The sequence below is a fragment of the Stylophora pistillata genome, chromosome 10 (assembly GCF_964205215.1).
Source record: "Stylophora pistillata chromosome 10, jaStyPist1.2, whole genome shotgun sequence".
In the NCBI taxonomy this organism is placed as follows: Eukaryota; Metazoa; Cnidaria; class Anthozoa; order Scleractinia; family Pocilloporidae; genus Stylophora; species Stylophora pistillata.
In genome coordinates, this window is record NC_142528.1 from 25,524,001 (window position 1) to 25,543,574 (window position 19,574).

The following is a 19,574-nucleotide window of genomic DNA, read 5'->3' on the forward strand; positions in this document are numbered from 1 at the left end:
TGATGGCAAGGCTTTTCTTCACATAGCTAACCGAACCTAAAAATTAAAAACACCAATCTTTACTACCAGAAGTTTTACGATATAAATATATCTTATTAACCAAGCGCGAGGGCCGTATTGGGAGAATATCGGCCCGAGGTCTTGACAGTATGGACTGAGCGCAACGAGGTCCTTACAAAAAAGACCGAGGGCCGATATTCGTCCAGTACGGTCCCGAGCAAGCTTGGTTAATAAGAGATTTATTATATGACTGAAGTTCAAAGGGACACACGTGCGGTATCATTCGGGACCATTCGGGACAGTGCCCGGTCCAATACTGAGAGAATACTGACCGGTAATAGAGCATTTTGATCGGTTGATTTTAGTTATTGGCCCTCTGACTGCACGAGTCGTGTAATAAATTTTCATATACACCTGAAAAAGTATTGATAACATTCTTTAACAACAATAAAACCCTTGGGTGATGATGTTTCTTATTGTTTAGTCTATTCATACTTCAATCTTCCAGGTGAGTCAATCATCTTTCCAGCTTCCTCTCCTCCTTCTTGTCTTTCTTAGTCTCCTCCTTAGTCTCCTACTTCGTCTTCTTCTTCGTCTTCTCCTTCCTCTCCTCCTTCTTGTCTTTCTTAGTCGTCTCCTTCGTCTCATTCGTCTCCTTCTTCGTCCCCTTCTTCGTCTCCCCCTTCCTACATACATACATACATACATACATACATACATACTTTATTGCATAGCTCCCCCCTGGGGGCTCTTCCGCCATACATGAATATAAGATATAAAGTCATAAAAACGTCATAATAAGATAACATGATATTAAAAAAAAAAAAAAAAAAAAAAAAAATTAGCTTATATACTAAAGTCACATGTTACGAATTAAGAATATTCTTAAAAATTTTCTTTTTAAAACCACTTAGGCTATCTGTGTCTCTGATAAATTTAGGTAAAAAATTATAACTTTTAGCCCCACGGAAGGCAAAAGCCCTTTGCCCAGCCGCGATCCTGCACTTGGGCAACGTAAGCTCGCTCTTCTGTCTGGTATCTCTTTGGTGAATTTCGGAACGTTGTTTAAATCGTTCACAGAGATAGTTAGGAGTCAAGTTGTTGATGCATTTATAAACCATGACTAAGTCATTAAAAAGTAGTTTTTTCTTTACGTTAAGCCATTTAAGGGACTTCAGTGCCTCTGTGATGTGATCGTACTTTTTCAAGCCAGTCACGATCCTGCAAGCGTAGTTCTGGACTAACTGAAGTTTTTTGATATTCTTATTACTTGTATTGCTCCAAACTGTCGAACAATAAAAAAGTTTGCAAAAGACGAAAGCATTTATGAGGTATATCAGAGTGCTTCGATCCAGTTTCCTCTCCTCCTTCTTGTCTTTCTTAGTCTCCTCCTTCGTCTCCTTCTTCGTCTCCTTCTTCGTCTCCTCCTTCTTGTCTTTCTTAGTCTCCTCCTTCGTCTCCTTCTTCGTCTCCTCCTTCCTCTCCTCCTTCTTGTCTTTCTTAGTCTCCTCCTTCGTCTCCTTCTTCGTCTCCTTCTTCGTCTCCTCCTTCTTGTCTTTCTTAGTCTCCTCCTTCGTCTCCTTCTTCGTCTCCTTCTTCGTCTCCTCCTTCTTGTCTTTCTTAGTCTCCTCCTTCGTCTCCTTCTTCGTCTCCCCCTTCCTCTCCTCCTTCTTGTCTTTCTTAGTCTCCTCCTTCGTCTCCTTCTTCGTCTCCCCCTTCCTCTCCTCCTTCTTGTCTTTCTTAGTCTCCTCCTTCGTCTCCTTCTTCGTCTCCTCCTTCTTGTCTTTCTTAGTCTCCTCCTTCGTCTCCTTCTTCGTCTCCTCCTTCCTCTCCTCCTTCTTGTCTTTCTTAGTCTCCTCCTTCGTCTCCTTCTTCGTCTCCTCCTTCTTGTCTTTCTTACTCTCCTCCTTCGTCTCCTTCTTCGTCTCCTCCTTCCTCTCCTCCTTCTTGTCTTTCTTAGTCTCCTCCTTCGTCTCCTTCTTCGTCTCCTTCTTCGTCTCCTCCTTCTTGTCTTTCTTAGTCTCCTCCTTCGTCTCCTTCTTCGTCTCCTTCTTCGTCTCCTCCTTCTTGTCTTTCTTAGTCTCCTCCTTCGTCTCCTTCTTCGTCTCCTTCTTCGTCTCCTCCTTCTTGTCTTTCTTAGTCTCCTCCTTCGTCTCCTTCTTCGTCTCCCCCTTCCTCTCCTCCTTCTTGTCTTTCTTAGTCTCCTCCTTCGTCTCCTTCTTCGTCTCCCCCTTCCTCTCCTCCTTCTTGTCTTTCTTAGTCTCCTCCTTCGTCTCCTTCTTCGTCTCCTCCTTCTTGTCTTTCTTAGTCTCCTCCTTCGTCTCCTTCTTCGTCTCCTCCTTCCTCTCCTCCTTCTTGTCTTTCTTAGTCTCCTCCTTCGTCTCCTTCTTCGTCTCCTCCTTCTTGTCTTTCTTAGTCTCCTCCTTCGTCTCCTTCTTCGTCTCTCCCTTCCTCTCCTCCTTCTTGTCTTTCTTAGTCTCCTCCTTCGTCTCCTTCTTCGTCTCCTCCTTCCTCTCCTCCTTCTTGTCTTTCTTAGTCTCCTCCTTCGTCTCCTTCTTCGTCTCCTTCTTCGTCTCCTCCTTCTTGTCTTTCTTAGTCTCCTCCTTCGTCTCCTTCTTCGTCTCCTTCTTCGTCTCCTCCTTCTTGTCTTTCTTAGTCTCCTCCTTCGTCTCCTTCTTCGTCTCCTCCTTCTTGTCTTTCTTAGTCTCCTCCTTCGTCTCCTTCTTCGTCTCCTCCTTCCTCTCCTCCTTCTTGTCTTTCTTAGTCTCCTCCTTCGTCTCCTTCTTCGTCTCCTCCTTCTTGTCTTTCTTAGTCTCCTCCTTCGTCTCCTTCTTCGTCTCCTCCTTCCTCACCTCCTTCTTGTCTTTCTTAGTCTCCTCCTTCGTCTCCTTCTTCCTCTCCTCCTTCTTGTCTTTCTTAGTCTCCTGCTTCGTCTCCTTCTTCCTCTCCTCCTTCTTGTCTTTCTTAGTCTCCTCCTTCGTCTCCTTCCTCGTCTCCTTCTTCCTCTCCTCCTTCTTGTCTTTCTTAGTCTCCTCCTTCGTCTCCTTCTTCGTCTCCTCCTTCCTCTCCTCCTTCTTGTCTTCCTTAGTCTCCTCCTTCGTCTCCTTCTTCGTCTCCTTCTTCGTCTCCTCCTTCTTGTCTTTCTTAGTCTCCTCCTTCGTCTCCTTCTTCGTCTCCCCCTTCCTCCCCTCCTTCTTGTCTTTCTTAGTCTCCTCCTTCGTCTCATTCGTCTCCTTCTTCGTCTCCTTCTTCGTCTCCTCCTTCTTGTCTTTCTTAGTCTCCTCCTTCGTCTCCTTCTTCGTCTCCCCCTTCCTCTCCTCCTTCTTGTCTTTCTTAGTCTCCTCCTTCGTCTCCTTCTTCGTCTCCTTCTTCCTCTCCTCCTTCTTGTCTTTCTTAGTCTCCTCCTTCGTCTCCTTCTTCGTCTCCTCCTTCCTCTCCTCCTTCTTGTCTTTCTTAGTCTCCTCCTTCGTCTCCTTCTTCGTCTCCTCCTTCTTGTCTTTCTTAGTCTCCTCCTTCGTCTCCTTCTTCGTCTCCCCCTTCCTCTCCTCCTTCTTGTCTTTCTTAGTCTCCTCCTTCGTCTCATTCGTCTCCTTCTTCGTCTCCTTCTTCGTCTCCTCCTTCTTGTCTTTCTTAGTCTCCTCCTTCGTCTCCTTCTTCGTCTCCCCCTTCCTCTCCTCCTTCTTGTCTTTCTTAGTCTCCTCCTTCGTCTCATTCGTCTCCTTCTTCGTCCCCTTCTAGTTTTTAAAAGGGTTAAAGAATAAACTGCGACACCGGAAATGGTTTATTGCATCGAACACAGTCGGTTTGTAGTTCATCATACACCGTAAGGTTTGAAATCTCCGCAATGCAAGTTGTTCTTCACCGCAAAACTGCATAAAGAAAAAGGTTAACACCGCAACAACATGAATTCCATACTCCCCCTCCTCAAAATTTTTCATTACGCTCAATTTAACAATTAAAATGGTAGCTTTTAAGAAATCCTCGCCTTCCCCCCCTCACATTCCTAACAATAACTGGTAAAACTTGCTAAGAATAAACGTCATCAAAGCCCTTATCGATGCTCATCGCACAACATATTACGAAATCAAATAATAATTCCTGAAGTGCAAGCTAAAGCCTATGTCCCCTCTGTCACTCCTGGATGCGAGAGGAAGAAAGGCCCTGGGAACGAAGCTGCTGTTGGGTGACGGAAGAAGCAGGTAAACTTAATGATCTTGTCGGGATAGATGACTAATGTCTATAACAACTCGACCTAGCCCTATTATGTCACCTGAAGTAGAATTAGTTTTTTGAATAAACCAAAGTTATTATTTTTTGACCACATATCAAATATTCATAACAGCCTTTTCCTGTTTTCTTTGTCCTGGTGTTACTCTCCCTTGGTTATTTTGCCAGACGGCGCATCATCTGTTGTTTCTTCCTTGTTATTTCGTGTTGTGAACTTCCAAAAACCTAGTGTTGATTAAAGAAACCTCCCATGGCTTGTACCGTGCATTCCATAAAAAGTGCAAGACCTGAATGCAAATGATCCGTTTCGTTTCGTAACAAGAGTACTTTCGATCGGCGCAATTCGAAACCAGTTGTTCTTTTTTCCATTGCATTTATTTCTTGACGTTGCCTAGTCTTTACGAAGGTAGAGAACCCGCAGATCGGCGCTGTTGATGTCATTTCTTTGGTTCAGTCGTATCAGACCTTGACCGCCCTTGACTGCCCTCTCTTTCGTAGATATCGGCAATAACGAAGATCATCAAATGAATGTTCGCCGCCTCTTTTTCGCCTCTTAAACTCTTCGTCCTTTTTGAAACTCCAGATACGAGGTTTAAAGGAGAGCCCCTTCGTTATGTGTGGTAGACGGGTCGGTGGAAGTTTCAGAGTCGGCCCTAAGCTGAGTTCCTCCTCGTTCAAATCGAAATGGCTCGGCGGTCATCACTTTCAGTTCAAATGATAATTGAAATCACTTGAAAGGGAAGAAAATGTCATTTTACTACGGGTCAGCGTTTGTAAATTCACAGGCCAGATGGCCTGTAAACGTAGATGGAAATGCAAAGCTAATTCTAACGATTTACGGTCAATTCGCCACCACTCAAGTGAAATCGCCACCACTAGGGATTTAGCTTAAACTTTGTGAAGCCTCTCGTGTGAAATTTACACCAATAAACGTGATCTTTCCGTGAGGGACAAAAACATGCCACTGCACAATTTATCATTTTTTGATTTAAAAAAAAAAAAACAGGTCACTGGGTAATTTCTGATTAATTCATTCGAGAAGATATGACACGCTTCGTGCTTCATCAAACACCACCCGTTTTTCCGTGATTGAAATCCGTGATATTACTTCTCGATTTCTGGGCTCTCTTGGACGCAGTTTTTTTCGTTTTTTTAATAATCCAGAGAAAGAGCCGCTTCGTTCTGACAATTATATTGATCCATGGCCAGTTATTTATCGAAGGCAGCCGTCGGAGGAAACATCGCTGACAAAATCCGCTTGCCCTTCAGGGACTCCTAGAGGACGCCAAACTGCTTTCTGCCGAATTTTGCCCGTTTACGCCCACCCTTAATTTCACATCAAAAAAACTAGAATATAAATAAACTTTAAGATCTAGCCTTTCGTATGACATAAGTTTCATTAGATTTGATTGCGAATCGTGTTCATAATAACGAAACTCGCGTTAAAGCTTACGTCGACAAAAAACAAGGGGTTTACCAAACATAGAATGGATGCCAAAGTCCGTTTGTGTAAACTTCGCTGTATTTGTACGCGCTTTTAATTTCAATTTATTCTTCGACTTCTGAGCCTGTAAATGACGTGAGTTTCATACAATTTCATTTATATCGGCGGAAATCACTTAGCTAATCAGCAGCTTAAGACTGACGCCTTAGCTTCGTAACATCAAAAGCTTTCCTGGAAATATAAAATTTAAATGCGCACGAACAAGACATTAATACTAATATGATACGATACATTTTCTTTTAGTTCGAACCACACAAATTCAGCCACATAAATTCAGCTACAATGGTCAATTATAACTTTGCAATCTTCAATCTCTACTTCGCCCTTTTCATGCATGATTACACATCAATCTCTTTATTTTCATTTGTAATTTTGATTACCAACCGCATTTAATTAAACCGTGATTTCTACCGTGCATTTGAATTGTCTTCTCCACTGTAGAATTCAGAACAATAGTTTTATCATGTGATTCAGATTTGACAAACAGACCGCATGGTCTTGATCAGATAAAAAGGACCTTGGGTTCTTGGATTGGAGTGAATGTGTGATCTTGTTTTTGAATCCAATGATTAAAGAAGATTTTATTGGTTGAAGACTGAATCAGGTTTGAGCACAATTAGTTACATCCCTTATACTAATAACCTTTAGAGGAGGTTACAGTCGTGTCACGAACTGTCACATTGGGAATTATTTTTTGGACATGTGTAATTGAGTTAAGTCTTTTCTTTTTCAATTCAATCAGTCAACAAAAATAAGAAATAACATTAAAAACTGCAAACTTTGAATACCAAGAGCAGCTCTAGAAGAAGCTCTACTAAGTCTTGTGATGTAAGCTCTACGAATGACATTCTAGTTACACTGCTGGGTGAGATTCACCATTTTGTACATTCTCTTCTTTGTTATCTTTGGCTCCAGTTCTGTCATCATCTTGTTCTTTTGCAAACTCCAGAAAAACCTGAGGATATCATTATAGTTGATAGTCAGCAGTTTGATTGGTCAGTTATCAATTGAAACAAGTGAGATGTATATATATCTCATAAGATGTTTTGTTATGTGGTATCGCTGAGTATTTTTATGCGTTGTGCTGTATTTTGATGAGCAAGTAGGGAGAGTAAAAATACAAACAACATCGGGGAGAGGTTTGCCGGGGTCTAGCTGGCACAAATAATGCCAGACCCCTAGCAGACATCTTACACCAGTAAGAAGTCTGCTTGGGGTTGCTTTACTCCAACATGTTGATCAAAAAGGGGTAAGAAAAATTTCATACCTGTTCCAGTGTTGACTGACTGAAACTGTACTCCTCTATCCCGATGTCTTCCTTGCCTATTAAAACATACAGCTATACTCAGTGAATGAATAAGCTATCAAGCTGTAGTTAAAACACTGCTCTTACTAATATTAATGTTTTCCTTGAGAGTCAAGCACTTTATAGAACAGGCACAATAAGTTACAGCTTTAGTGGCATTACCATGAGATTCTTCCAATCTACTGAAAGCTACTTGTGTGGTACCCTTCTGTAGCACTCAGGGCTCGACACTAACTTTGCTACTCACTTAGCCAAGGGGATCATGACATCTTAGATGTTACGACAATTTTAGGTTGTTTACTAGCCAAACTGGCTAGTGGAAATAAAAAACCACTAGCCAAAACTGAATTTCTATTGGTCTGTGGCTAGTGAATACTGCTTGAACTTTTTTGTAAAAAGCAGATTAACTGTCCTGTCCAATTTAATTCAGGGTTTTTGCCCAACACTGTTCATGTAAATGAACAAAATGACTTCTAGGCAGTCAATGTTTCAAGTGCAGGCTCACAAGGAATATTGCAACTCTGTTACAGCTGGCTTCTTTGAGTTCATAATCCTTTGCATTCTAAAATCAATAAGCATATCTTCCAAACTGTTCTCTTTGCATTATGACAAGGAGAATTTGTTCAATACCAAGAGCTCATTTACTTGGTGATCATTTCCTCTATTTTTGTGACCTTCAAATTTTATTCTAGGGTAACAATTTATTATAAGGAGAAATTAGATGCTGATGAAAGGGTTAAGCAGTTTGGCAGCATCTGTTCCTCTGATATGTTTTCCAAGATCCCCCCTCCCCTCCCCTCCCCTTCCCTCCCCCCTCTCCTTCCCTCCCCTCAACCAGCTCCTTCCTAGCCCTCCCCTCCCCTCAACCAGCTCCTTCCTAGATTTTTTTTCCCACTCAGATCTAATTAACAATGACAGGTGCACAGAATAGGGGCTTATGAGTGGGTTGTGGGAATTTGGCAGCCATGAGGACAGTATTTTATCTGGGGTCTTTTTGTCACAGTGGAAGACCCTGGATATCCCAGGCACCCTCTTTCCAATTAGCAACGTTGATGAATGCTATCAAGCACATCCAACCCTTTCAGATAGATAACATACCTTTTTCAAGCTTATTAAAGATGACTGATAGTGCCCCAACACCTTCTTTTGGAACCTTGTATATCACTCTTCCACCAAACACTTCAGACTGAGTGGCACCTGGAAGTAGCTTGATAACATAGTCATGTAACTGTTCCATTGAATCTTCTGGCGATGGACCTGAGGTGTGGGTTTGCTTTAGTTTTAATTCCAGGGTGTAACCACTCCCATAAATGCTCTTTAGGTGTTGTGTTGAACCAAGACACCTGAAAACACAAGAAGTTGGGTAATTATAATTTAGTCAAGACAAAGGTTAAAGGTATAACAACTCTTCCTTATTAAAGAAAAGACATTTGTTTGAGGTATAACTTACTTGAGTTGGCCTTTGACCATGATACCAACTCGTGAGCACAAAGCATCTGCCTCCTCCATGGAGTGTGTTGTTAGAACAGCCCCTCGGTTACCATGGACATTTCTGCTAATGGTGTTCCTGATAGTGGGAGAGGAAAACAAGCAGAAAGTTAGGTACAACAAACAGCGGCATAACTTGTTAAATTTATGCGAGTGTGTTTAGAAATGGTGACGAGGCCTTGCCAAAATGTTCAAAGCAGTAAAAGATATTAACACTTGCACTAAGGAAAAATAATTTTTGTAAGATGAGGGCTAAAACTTGTTGTTGCCACAAAGTAGTTTGTCACAAAACACTAAAAGGTAGAGCGAGAGCAGCGAGTGGTTACTCTTACAGTTAATCTTCTGACCCCATACAGTGACTTGCATCTGATTTTCCTTTAAAAGTCATCCCTGAATAACACATTAAGGTAGTGGTAAAAGTGAACAAAAGCTCCTATGTTTTGCTGTTGGTAACCTGTCGGCCAACTGTTGGCCGACGTAATACTGACACATTACCGACAGCCAGACCGTACGTACCAATTTTTGTATTTACCGACCTCCTAACTTGTATTTTTACACTAAAATCGGCTTGTTTGCTTGATAGCAAAAATGAAGTTTTTTAATCGCCCTATGCATCGCGAAACCATAGTTGACGTTACGTCATGTATGTCTGATTAATCTCTCTTTTCTTGTGACAGGTCGCGATTATCGCCCTTTCTGGCATATTGTGACAATTAAAATATCAAAAGTATATCTTTTTGGCCTTTTATTAACCTTCATTTCATTTTATTTATAAAAGACATCAACACATTGGTCACTGACTTTTATTTTATTTGGTGGCTCTTAGAGGAGCCGTTTGTTTAGACTTAGTCGCAATTGCCGAGATAAAGATCTTCAATAAAAAAAAACGGCTCCTTTAGGAGCCGCCAACTTTACAAAAGTGAATGAACCAACAGAGTAAACTTCTAAACAAATAAAACTTTAATGGGGTTTCATACATGAAACTTCTAAATAAAAAAAAAAATTTTTAACGGAGTTTCGCAGGCAGGACATCAAGGGGATTGGGAACTAAGAAACAGTTTCAATAATAATAATAATGATAACAATAATAATAATAATAATAATAATAATAATAATATAATAATAACAACTTTATTTATCCTCGAATTTCAAGGTAGCATGCAAGTGCTAATATCTCCGAGCAACAAATAAACTTAAACTAAATAAATTCAAATAATGATGGTTTTTGAGGAGAGGGGAAAACCGGAGTACCCGGGGAAAAACCTGTCGGAGCAGAGTAGAGAACCAACAAACTCAATCCACATATGACTTCGGGTCCGGGAATCGAACCCGGGACACATTGGCGGAAGGCAAGCGCTCTCACCACTACACCAACCCTGCTCCCCTAAATGGCTGACAAATAAAATCGAACCAATATGGGCAGGTATCGTTAGCCAATGCAAGCAAGGTAGGCCATAGCCATACTAACTATCTCTTTGCAATTAATTTTTCCCGTTTCGACGAAGTTGTTTAAGCGATAAAGCGATCACTTCAGCACACGACTTACTGACACATTGCCGACAGGTCACCGACAGGTGACCAACAGATGGCCAACTGCTGGCCATCTGTCGGCCGACACTTTAGTCTGCAACATAACAAAAACTGTCGGCTGACTGTTGGCCGTCTGTTGGCCGACTGTCGGCCGACGGTCGACCGACAGCACTTTATGAAGAGTACTCTATGAATTTCCTAAAGAAATAAACACCAGCTAATAATTGTTAAACAAATCTCTCTTGTCAGTACATTTATTTCGGAAATGCATAGAGAACTGCATGGAGAACATCCATACTTATGTTAGGTAGTAAAAGATTAATCACAATGCATGGATCTGATACAGTTCAGTCAACCTCTCACCATAAGAAACGTCTGGCAGAAGGGTCCATGCCTGTGGAAGGTTCATCAAGCAACAACAGCTGTGGGTCCCCCAGCATTGCCATGGCAAAACTGACCTATGAGAACAAGAGATATAAAGCAGAAGAATAAATCTACTAGCTCTGAAAATTTGCGATCTGATTGGCTTTGTTTCTTGCTATCCATTGAGTGGAGAACAGTGGATTTGCTTCATATTTCTCACTTGCACAGCCAGCCTCATAATAACATGAAGCACTAAACTTATATCTGAGTAACAGTACATTACCAGAAATGTAAATTATAACTAAAAAACTAGAACTTAATTAAGGAAACACCTGAAATAAAATTTGTCTAACATGCATTTAGCAAAATACTGACCTTTCGTTTTGTTCCTCCTGAAAGATCTCGAGTCTTCTTCTTAGCATGTTCAGTAATCCTTAAAGCGGACAAATAGCTATAAAATAGATGGAAAAATTATTAGGTCAGTAGAGGTAAAGAACCAGGTGAATAAAAAGAGCACTTTCTGAATTAGCTAATGAATGATTTGATTTTAGACTCAGATATCTTCCTTTGCCAATACCTTATACAGTCGGAAAGAAAAATTTTGCACTTCTATGACAGGAAAGTTTGCCAAAGGTTGTAGTCTGTCTGCAAACTGAACTTACTGTTCAACCACCCGTTTGACCTCTCCCCAAGGCACGCCACGCAACCTGGCAAAAGCCTCAAGGTGTTCTTGCAATGTTATCATTGGCCAGAGTGCATCTTCCTGAGGGCAAAATCCCATGTGTTGAAATGCCTCATGGGACTGTTTTCTGACATCCAAACCTGCTACATAGACCTAGAGCAAGGAAGGGCAAACAAAATCTTAGTGTTTAATATAAGTGGCTGATTTAAAAGCAAAATTTTTCATACTTGCCACATTGGGACCACATATCAGAGGCCAAGTCACGTCAGTGTTGCAAAACCAGAACAAAAAGTAGATTATCATAAAAAAACCTATTCAGGAGGGTTTTAACAAAGGGTCAAGAAGAGGTCAAAGTAAAAACAAAAAAACTATTATGATGCACAGTTGCTTTAAGATTTATATCATAATATCACGGATTGAGTTGCTTATAATACCTTTCCTCTTGTTGGTGGAATGTCTGCTATGACCATGTTCAGGGAGGTTGTCTTCCCAGCTCCATTTGGACCAAGAAGTCCAAAAACTTCTCCTTGCTCAACACCAAAGTACAGATCTTTGACAACTGTTTTGGACTTCTTTCCTGAGCCAAATGTCTTCCATAATCCCTAGGCAAACACAAACAATACCAAAAAGCTTGAACTTTGTCAATAAAAGCAACACTCTCCACAATTGGGTGTGAGTTTACTTAACCCTTTAACCCAGAGATCAAGACCATGAGAATAAAGGAAATGATCACCTACTGATTGTTAAACAAATTCTCCTCATCAGCACCGTGAGAAACATATAGAGAACAGTATGGAGAATATGCATGCTGACGTTAGGGTGCAAAGGGTTAATTCTTACCTGTGTGGTACAATTGTTCAGATAAAGGGGAACCCTAGAAAAGAAGCTCTCAGCTGACTTTTATGAGAGATGAAAACTGACTGATGGCACTGAGGAACTTGTCTTGAGCCTTACACTAAGCTAATAGCTTAGCTGCCACATCTTTTCTTGTTAACTATAGTTTTAAGAATTTGGTGTTTAGATATTAATCAATTTTATTAATTCATTACCTGTTGGCTGAATAATTTATGGAGAAGTTACGGGTTAATCACTTTGGGGAGTTAAGAGCAAATCACCAAATGGGTTTTGTGAAAAACCTTAGTTACCAGGGTAAATGAAGCTGGAAAACTCTAACCAGCTGTCTCGCCATAATGGTCCAATCTAAATCACATGAACCTTTTGAAAAGATCACTGTCACAGTACAAACACAATGTTTCCAGAGAAAACGTCCTCTTTCTCACCTTTATTATTGCAGAAAAGGTGGAATCTTCTATGGAAACCATGTTTAAGACTTTTTCTTTTTCCCTCCTCACATCCTCGTCTTCTGGATCCAATGATTGCATACTGTCCTGTAGCAAAGTTCTGTCCACATGAACATTGTTCTTGTCATTCATGCTAAGAGTGTAATAGGACAATGACTAAGTCTGTAGTGACTGCACAACAAACAAGAAAAGGAGAGGGAAGGAAGGTGCAAGAGAGCATCAATGTGGCAAAGGTCAATAAAATGCATTCATAAACTTTAAGGAATCTACAGGTATCCAACAACTGGATTTAGAGTTTTTGACCTAGCTAAGTTGAGGGGGACATTAATTGGGGTTTGCAGTGTTGCAGTACAGGTGTTGACCTTTTTTTTTTAACGCAGTATTGCAGTGAAGAGCAACCTGCATTATAGTGTTGCAGTGATCTCAAAACTTACAGTGTACAATGTACACAGATAATCTGTGGTTCATTGTCTAATAAAATAAGCAATACATCCCAGTTAATCTTTAATAAAAAGTCGCTGATTAACCCCTGGCCACATTCAATAATATTTTACTTCACCTCTGGACCTCTACCACGTGCACTATCAACCAACCAAAGACCAGCGCGTGGTAAAGATGATTGTAATCAGACCAGGTAAATTCTGAGACTTACACTGTATCATGATGTCAGTGTGTTGATAATATTTCTTGCGACAATGTTTGTTCAGTTTTGTTTGTGGTGCAGTGGTATTCAGAATCCCCCATGTCCCCCTCTGAGTTCTTTTGTCCAGATCAGAGCCACAGCTCTTGCTAAAAGTACACATTTTCATTGCCATCAACTATCATATTAATTACAGCACTTCATTACCTTTTGGAACAGTCTATGCAGTTCACAGCACCACCAGTTTTATGTTGGTCCAAGAGGTAGATCAGCACAGAAAACAGAATGGTATGAAAAACAGGCTGAGAAATGACATAAGAGAACAGATGTCATTTATTACATTGCAGACCTAATGATCATAACTTAATGTCAGACACATATGACTGATTATTAAAAACTGGATCATCAGATAATGCAATTCAAGACTTTTTAATGGCTTAGCCATTATGGTATATGAGCCAATATACCATAATCTACAAATATGGTAAGTGTGTGTCAGCTTAAAATTAAAAGGGAGCTAAAAAATTTAAGATTTGGTAAGATTTGTTTAATAACTTGGGGGTGTTTTTAATAAAACAATTATTCCACTTGCGCTTGTTGGATATGAGATGATCAAAGCCAACTCGGTGCTACGTGCCTCGTTGGCTATCTATCATCTCATATCCAATGCGCGCTTGTGAAATAATTATCAAACAGCAGTATTAAGCCACACCCCTTATTAACCTGGCCCCTGTTTAGAGCTTTGAGTACCTCTACACAAAAACTTCAAATTAAAAACAGGCCTGGGGGGAAGGGCAGGAGGGGGGGGGGGAATAGAAATGCAACTGTGGAAATCATTTTATCATAAGTAAATTAAGTGTTGTCAAACATTTAGGCCGAGTTGTGTTTCTGAGTTCAAATTGTACCTGTAGTTGAAGGCCAGTGGTAGTTTTCATTTTGATAGTTGTAGGTTTTAAAATCAAAGAAATACATTCTGTATATATGCAGTATTCATCACAGCTGGGCAAGAATTCAGTAGAAAGACAGGGTAGTTCTAGTTGTAGTTCATTTATTTGTTTAAGCAGGTTGATTAATTGGCAGCTGTAATAGCTGATGTGGACCTGCTGTCCTAACCCACCCATCTCACCCCAGGGGAGGACATCCATCACACAGTAATCTCGTGTGTGGGAAATTAACGTCTCCTGCCCCAACCCTGCAGGAGACGGGATCTCCATTTATTCGTCCCTATCTGAGAAGACTAGAATATCTAACCATTTCTTGATGTTATAGAAAGGTAACAAATTCTTCTCAATTATTTTAAGACCTTGAGTGTTGGTCCAGCCGGGACTCAAACCCTTGACCTCCCGCACTACAGTCCAGCGCTCTATCCATTGAGCTAACCGGGAGGCGGTTAGCTCACTTTTAATCAAGTTTTTCATGATTTTTCAACAATTGCCCCAACCCCCCTCCCCCTCCTCCTCACAAATGGGAAACTGATCTGAATGCCCTGGAAATCAATATGGCCCCCCTTTGATTCCCTCCAACATGCTTCTGTTTAATATTCAATGTAGAGCACAATTAGAAGACTGCCATTATGCTGTAGCTGCAGCAATGCAGTTGAGAAAAGGCCGCAGCACAGAGCTAAAGTATATTGAAGCATGTATGGTAACTATGATGCCCAGAGAGAGGGGGTGACATGGCTGAGTGGTGAACCACTTTTAATTAGTGAGACCTTACAGCAATCAGTGCAGCAGGGATGCCATTGTATTTGGTCCATTTGAAGTAGTCACTTGCTGTGACTTCCACATCAACAGATTGACCACCAGCTCTGAATGCTGCTAAAACTGACTCATACCTATACACCTGAAAAACATGGCAATTAAAAGTTTAAAAGAAAAAAAAGAGACATATTAAGGAAGTCCCCCACCAAGTAAGGTTTGATTTCAACAGAGAAAATAATGTCAGTCAATAATACCGTGCTGAGAAAATAATGTCAATCAATAATACCCTGCTGGATGAGCCAAATAACTCATCCGGCAGGGTATTACCCTAGTTTCGAAATTCCTTTCACCCTTTAACTTCCAAAAGTGATTAACATGTAACTTCTCCTTACAATATCTATACACTATCCACCAAACAGGTGAGGAGAATACTCAAACTTATCAGGAGGTTGTGATCTTGATCTAACGCCAAATTCTTGTAACTAACTTGCAAGGAAATATGTAGCAGCTGGAGGGGAGAATTATCAATCAGATCTTGGGAGTTAAAAAGTTAAGTTAGCATGAAGTGACTAAGAGTGTTACTTAACCCCCCTGAATGGAATACCCGTCCACTGCAAGGCACCTCCAGTGTTTCATCAGGCTTCTTTGATAATTCACCAGTATCCATTGTTATTACCCATCTATACTCCATAGAGTACAAATAACACCCAAGACAAGTACTTGGTATTTGTATTTGTACTCCAGAGAACCAGTTAGACAGGTTTTTTCACATCACACAAGTGAGGAATTGGATTGAAGTTACAAAAAAAAAAAAAGGCAGCTGAGACAATTTATATCACTTTTCTGACAATGAAGAGTCAGAATGGCCGGTGAATATTGATCATACTTTAATAGATAAATTGAACGAAGAAAAGCAGTTAGACAACAATGAAATTTAATCATTTATTGAAGAAAATAGAAACACCACTATGACAATGCGCCAATTCCGTTCCCCCCTGCATACTTCTGTCACGCACTCCCCATAAATAAATATCCGTAAAATTTGCCCACACTGAAATATTAATGTGCCGTGTTGGATAATACATAGCTTATTAGACATTTTGGTGTTTAGTATCATTGAGTATTTTTAACTTGTTATTTGTATTTTGACTCACCCTATGGGCTCATCACAATATTTATTTAATCACTTTCACCAGAGTGTGGTGAGGGTCACACAACAGAGTGAGGCTCCAAATTAAGTGCGCCCAATATCCCACCCATCCCACCCCAGGGGAGGACATCCATCACACAGTAATCTCATGTGTGGGAAATTAACGTCTCTTACCCCAACCCTGCAGGAGATGGGACCTCCATTTATTCATCCCTATCCAAGAAGACTAGAATATCTAATCATTTCTTGATGTTATAGAAAGGTAGCTTATTCTTTTCAATTATTTTAAGACCCTGAGTGTTGGTCTGGCTGGGGCTTGAACCCTCCACCTCCCACACAACAGTCCAGCGCTCTATCCATTGAGCTAACCGGGAGGCGGTTATATGGCACAACTCATAAAAATACACAGCAATACTACACAACAAAACATCTAATAAGATATATATACTCCCAGATGGAGAGAGGCACTGTGAAAGTTAGTGTTAGTGTTTTGCCTAAGGACACAACACAATGACACCACAGGTCTCAAACTAAGACTGATTGTACAGCCACAGAGAGAATGAATGTAGAAACCACAGAAGAGAACAAAGGTAGAAGCCCCAGAGAGAATGAATGTAGAAAAATTTCATCCCCAAATTTTATCAAGCTCATTAGAGATCAGATAAAATTGCAGCTGAAAATCTTTGTACACCTGAGGCAGATTTTTATGTATACTCACACTGTCGATGTAATAAAGAGCTCCAAATACTGGATAGGGGGGCAAGAGGGATACAAACACATAATGAAGAACAATAGCAGTATCTCGGCTTGATATCATATCCACAAGAGATACAGTCATGAATGGAATTATTCCAGTCTAAAAAAAAAACACAAATTAAAGAAACATTTACTAACTTAAAGGAGCAAGAGCAAAACAAATTGTCAAATTTAGAGGGGCAACTACACTGTATTGTTGGTCATTGGATAGATGCCACTTTCACTTATTTGTCTGTCACACCCATGTTCTTCCATGTCAATCACACTTTTTTGCATTTCATGCTAAAAACTGCAGTAATTTCATAGATGTACATGAAAAGAGCTAAGACACCCCAGAGTTCTTAAGCTATACAGCTTTCATAAGGTGATTAATTTGTTAATGATGATAATAATATAATAATTATTATAAAGATAATAATAATTATGAATTCTAGTCAGAACCACATTTTGCAGGAGGGGGGGAGGGTGACTTTGGCCAGACTGCATTAAGCAGTTTCTAATTATTATAAGTTTTTAGAAAAATTTTTGCTCACACATCCTTTCCAGAGTCAAAGCCAGACCACAGCATTGGAAGTCAGGAGGCTGAAGGCTTGAATCCTCAACCTCAACCTCCTGCAAGGCAGTCAGGCACTCACTCTACAACCTGAGCTAACCAGAAAGTGAACAAGGGTAAAATGTCACATGACCAAGGTGAGCATGAATAGATAACCTGAACACATGATTTGCTTCATTGTGCCTGCTTGCAAAGTCACCATTACAATAAAATGACTGTTATCATCATACTTACAAAGGTGAACAAATTTGGCAAAACTTGTTGGGAGACATCCCACGAACTGAACATAAAGGACACGAGATACGAGAATAGAATCCCAGCAGGTATGTACAGGAGGGCTGCGATCACCAAGCATCCCATAGCAGGTGGAGGAGATAGTGAGGACAGCTGAAAGGCTGGTATCAGTATCAACATCAGTATCACTGGAATTAAGACTACAATGCCATCAGAGATAAGAAGCTCAAGCCAATACACAAAGGACGATACTCCAGACACCCTCAGTAAATGGCGCATCTTCATCTGCCAGACAGAAGTGACATTTGTGGACACTATCAGAGCCATAATTAAAAACCTAAGCTAACAAAAGGCCTATTTTTGAATTAGAATCTTTTCAAACTCTCTGTTGTGTGGAATTTCTTTTGTCCTCAATTTATTCAACCTTTACTATAACTATTAATCACACCAGAGATGAATACAAGAATTTCAGAAGCACTGAGAGCAAATTAAAGCAACTTAGAATAATGTATATTGGTTTTGTAGTTCACTTTTTTTTTATGACTGGTATAAAATACTGTTGTCACCTTCTATAAGCCTATCAAATGCAAAATTAAAATGATTCATAAAAGCAATTCAGATTGTTGCATTTTCTGATGATTCAATCAAAACAGCTTTATCACAAGGAGCCACACAAAGAAACTTTCATCCATCCTCTTATTCTTACCTGCCGTTCTGCTACAACCAAAATTCCAAAGCTACCAGGAATAACAATGAGAGCCATTCCAATGAGAAGGATTGACACAAATGCTGTGTTGTCAAAAGTCCACTGAGGTTTCAGGTCGGGGAAGGCAAGAATGGTTGACTCCAGTGGAAAAGGTGTTTTGTTTTGACTTTTTAAAGCATTCATATGCAGAATGGATCCCAATATGTTGATGCCAACAGGTACAGCATGGACAGCTGTGTCATTGTATCGCATCTCAAAGCTTGACGAAAGATCCTGAAAGGCAATTCTGACCTGTCTCACTGCATATATTTGTATTGAGTGACATGCTAAAATAAAGCCTGACAAAAAACTTTTCTCTTTTACCCTTAAACCTGTAAGAGTGCGTGACTAGCTTCTTACTTCTGTTCACGGTATCACCCCTCCCCCCTGAATCAAATGTAAAGGTCATGAGAATAAAGGAAATTCAAACCAATTTGAGGAGTTCTAAATTGTCAGTGTAAAGAATATGAATATAAATGTACAGGTGCAATGGTTAAATAATAGGAACTAAAAGCTTACTAATTAGGTTCTTTTTATTCAGATATTAATTACAGGCTTTTCTTCATAACTCAATGGGCCATTTCCAAGATACCCCTAGCCTCTGTTTCAAAATGAGGGTAAGTGTGGAAATCATTTAATATTCTCAGGTAAATGAAATTTAATTTTAACCAATGAATAAAGGTTTTGCACCAAGCCTTACTTTCAAGTGAGTGCACTTTAAACTTAGGAATGACCCATTATTTTGACACAGAATGATTTCTGGGAAAAATAACCAACAAATGCTCTTACAGCATTTTAATACAGGGAAAATACTTTTACTTACACTAGATGGCAAAAAATTGTCTGCAGGAAACTTGAGAATGTTAAATCCCAAATTGTACAGATCATGTGATGACTTGCTCAATATGTTACTCATAGAAGATACCAACACCGTACCCACACCATAATCACTCAGGTAGCTCATAACATAATCCATGGCCCCTTTGGTTGAGTTCTGGAGAAGAGCAAAGGAGGCGTAACTCTCTTTACTTCCAGGTTTCAGGTACATCTCAGGTGTCAGTTTGAGAGGCACCAAACCTGTTGCTGATTGGCTGTCATTCTTGGCTCCACGTAAAATTGAAAGACCAACAATCATGAGAATTGGTGGAACAATAATTTGGAAAAATATCTTGGCAGGTGAACGGATTGCCATTAACCAGCGAATCTAAAAAGAAATAGAAAAGTTAAGCCCTACTAAGCTTGGCCATACCGTATTTACCCAAGTATAATGCACTATTTTTTCTGCAAAAATAACCATCAAAATCGTAGCATGTATTATACACGAATTCCATTGTTTGTCACACACACCCTAATTTGCATATGTTAAAAACACAACAAAAAAAGTAACGTGTTTAA

At 40.1% G+C, this 19,574-nt stretch overlaps 2 protein-coding genes across 4 annotated transcripts in view; both read right to left on the reverse strand.

Moving 5' to 3' along the window:
- LOC111322981 (uncharacterized) overlaps window positions 1-6,579 on the reverse strand; it is a 6,976-nt gene extending 397 nt beyond the window's left edge. Inside the window, exons 1-3 of the mRNA XM_088737042.1 lie at window positions 6,520-6,579; window positions 496-3,734; window positions 1-36 (exon numbers count right to left, since the gene is read on the reverse strand). The exon at window positions 1-36 is cut by the window's left edge and continues 21 nt beyond it. Of these exons, the coding sequence (XP_088593168.1) occupies window positions 867-3,734; window positions 6,520-6,579 (2,928 nt within the window). The 3' untranslated portion in view covers window positions 1-36; window positions 496-866. The remainder of the gene's footprint in view (window positions 37-495; window positions 3,735-6,519) is intronic.
- Window positions 6,293-19,574, reverse strand: part of LOC111322991 (cholesterol transporter ABCA5-like) — a 28,856-nt gene continuing 15,574 nt past the window's right edge. For 2 of the 3 annotated variants that reach the window (XM_022926241.2, XM_088736217.1), the window contains 15 exons: window positions 19,003-19,383; window positions 18,141-18,413; window positions 17,435-17,719; window positions 16,610-16,747; window positions 14,758-14,883; window positions 13,249-13,343; window positions 12,381-12,534; window positions 11,535-11,702; window positions 11,081-11,253; window positions 10,794-10,869; window positions 10,419-10,513; window positions 8,488-8,604; window positions 8,136-8,380; window positions 6,999-7,054; window positions 6,293-6,686 (listed from right to left, as the gene is read on the reverse strand). In XM_022926241.2, coding sequence (XP_022781976.2) covers window positions 6,585-6,686; window positions 6,999-7,054; window positions 8,136-8,380; window positions 8,488-8,604; window positions 10,419-10,513; window positions 10,794-10,869; window positions 11,081-11,253; window positions 11,535-11,702; window positions 12,381-12,534; window positions 13,249-13,343; window positions 14,758-14,883; window positions 16,610-16,747; window positions 17,435-17,719; window positions 18,141-18,413; window positions 19,003-19,383 — 2,484 coding nt within the window. In that variant the 3' untranslated portion in view covers window positions 6,293-6,584. The remainder of the gene's footprint in view (window positions 6,687-6,998; window positions 7,055-8,135; window positions 8,381-8,487; window positions 8,605-10,418; window positions 10,514-10,793; window positions 10,870-11,080; window positions 11,254-11,534; window positions 11,703-12,380; window positions 12,535-13,248; window positions 13,344-14,757; window positions 14,884-16,609; window positions 16,748-17,434; window positions 17,720-18,140; window positions 18,414-19,002; window positions 19,384-19,574) is intronic. The other variant, XM_088736216.1, reaches the window with a different exon arrangement.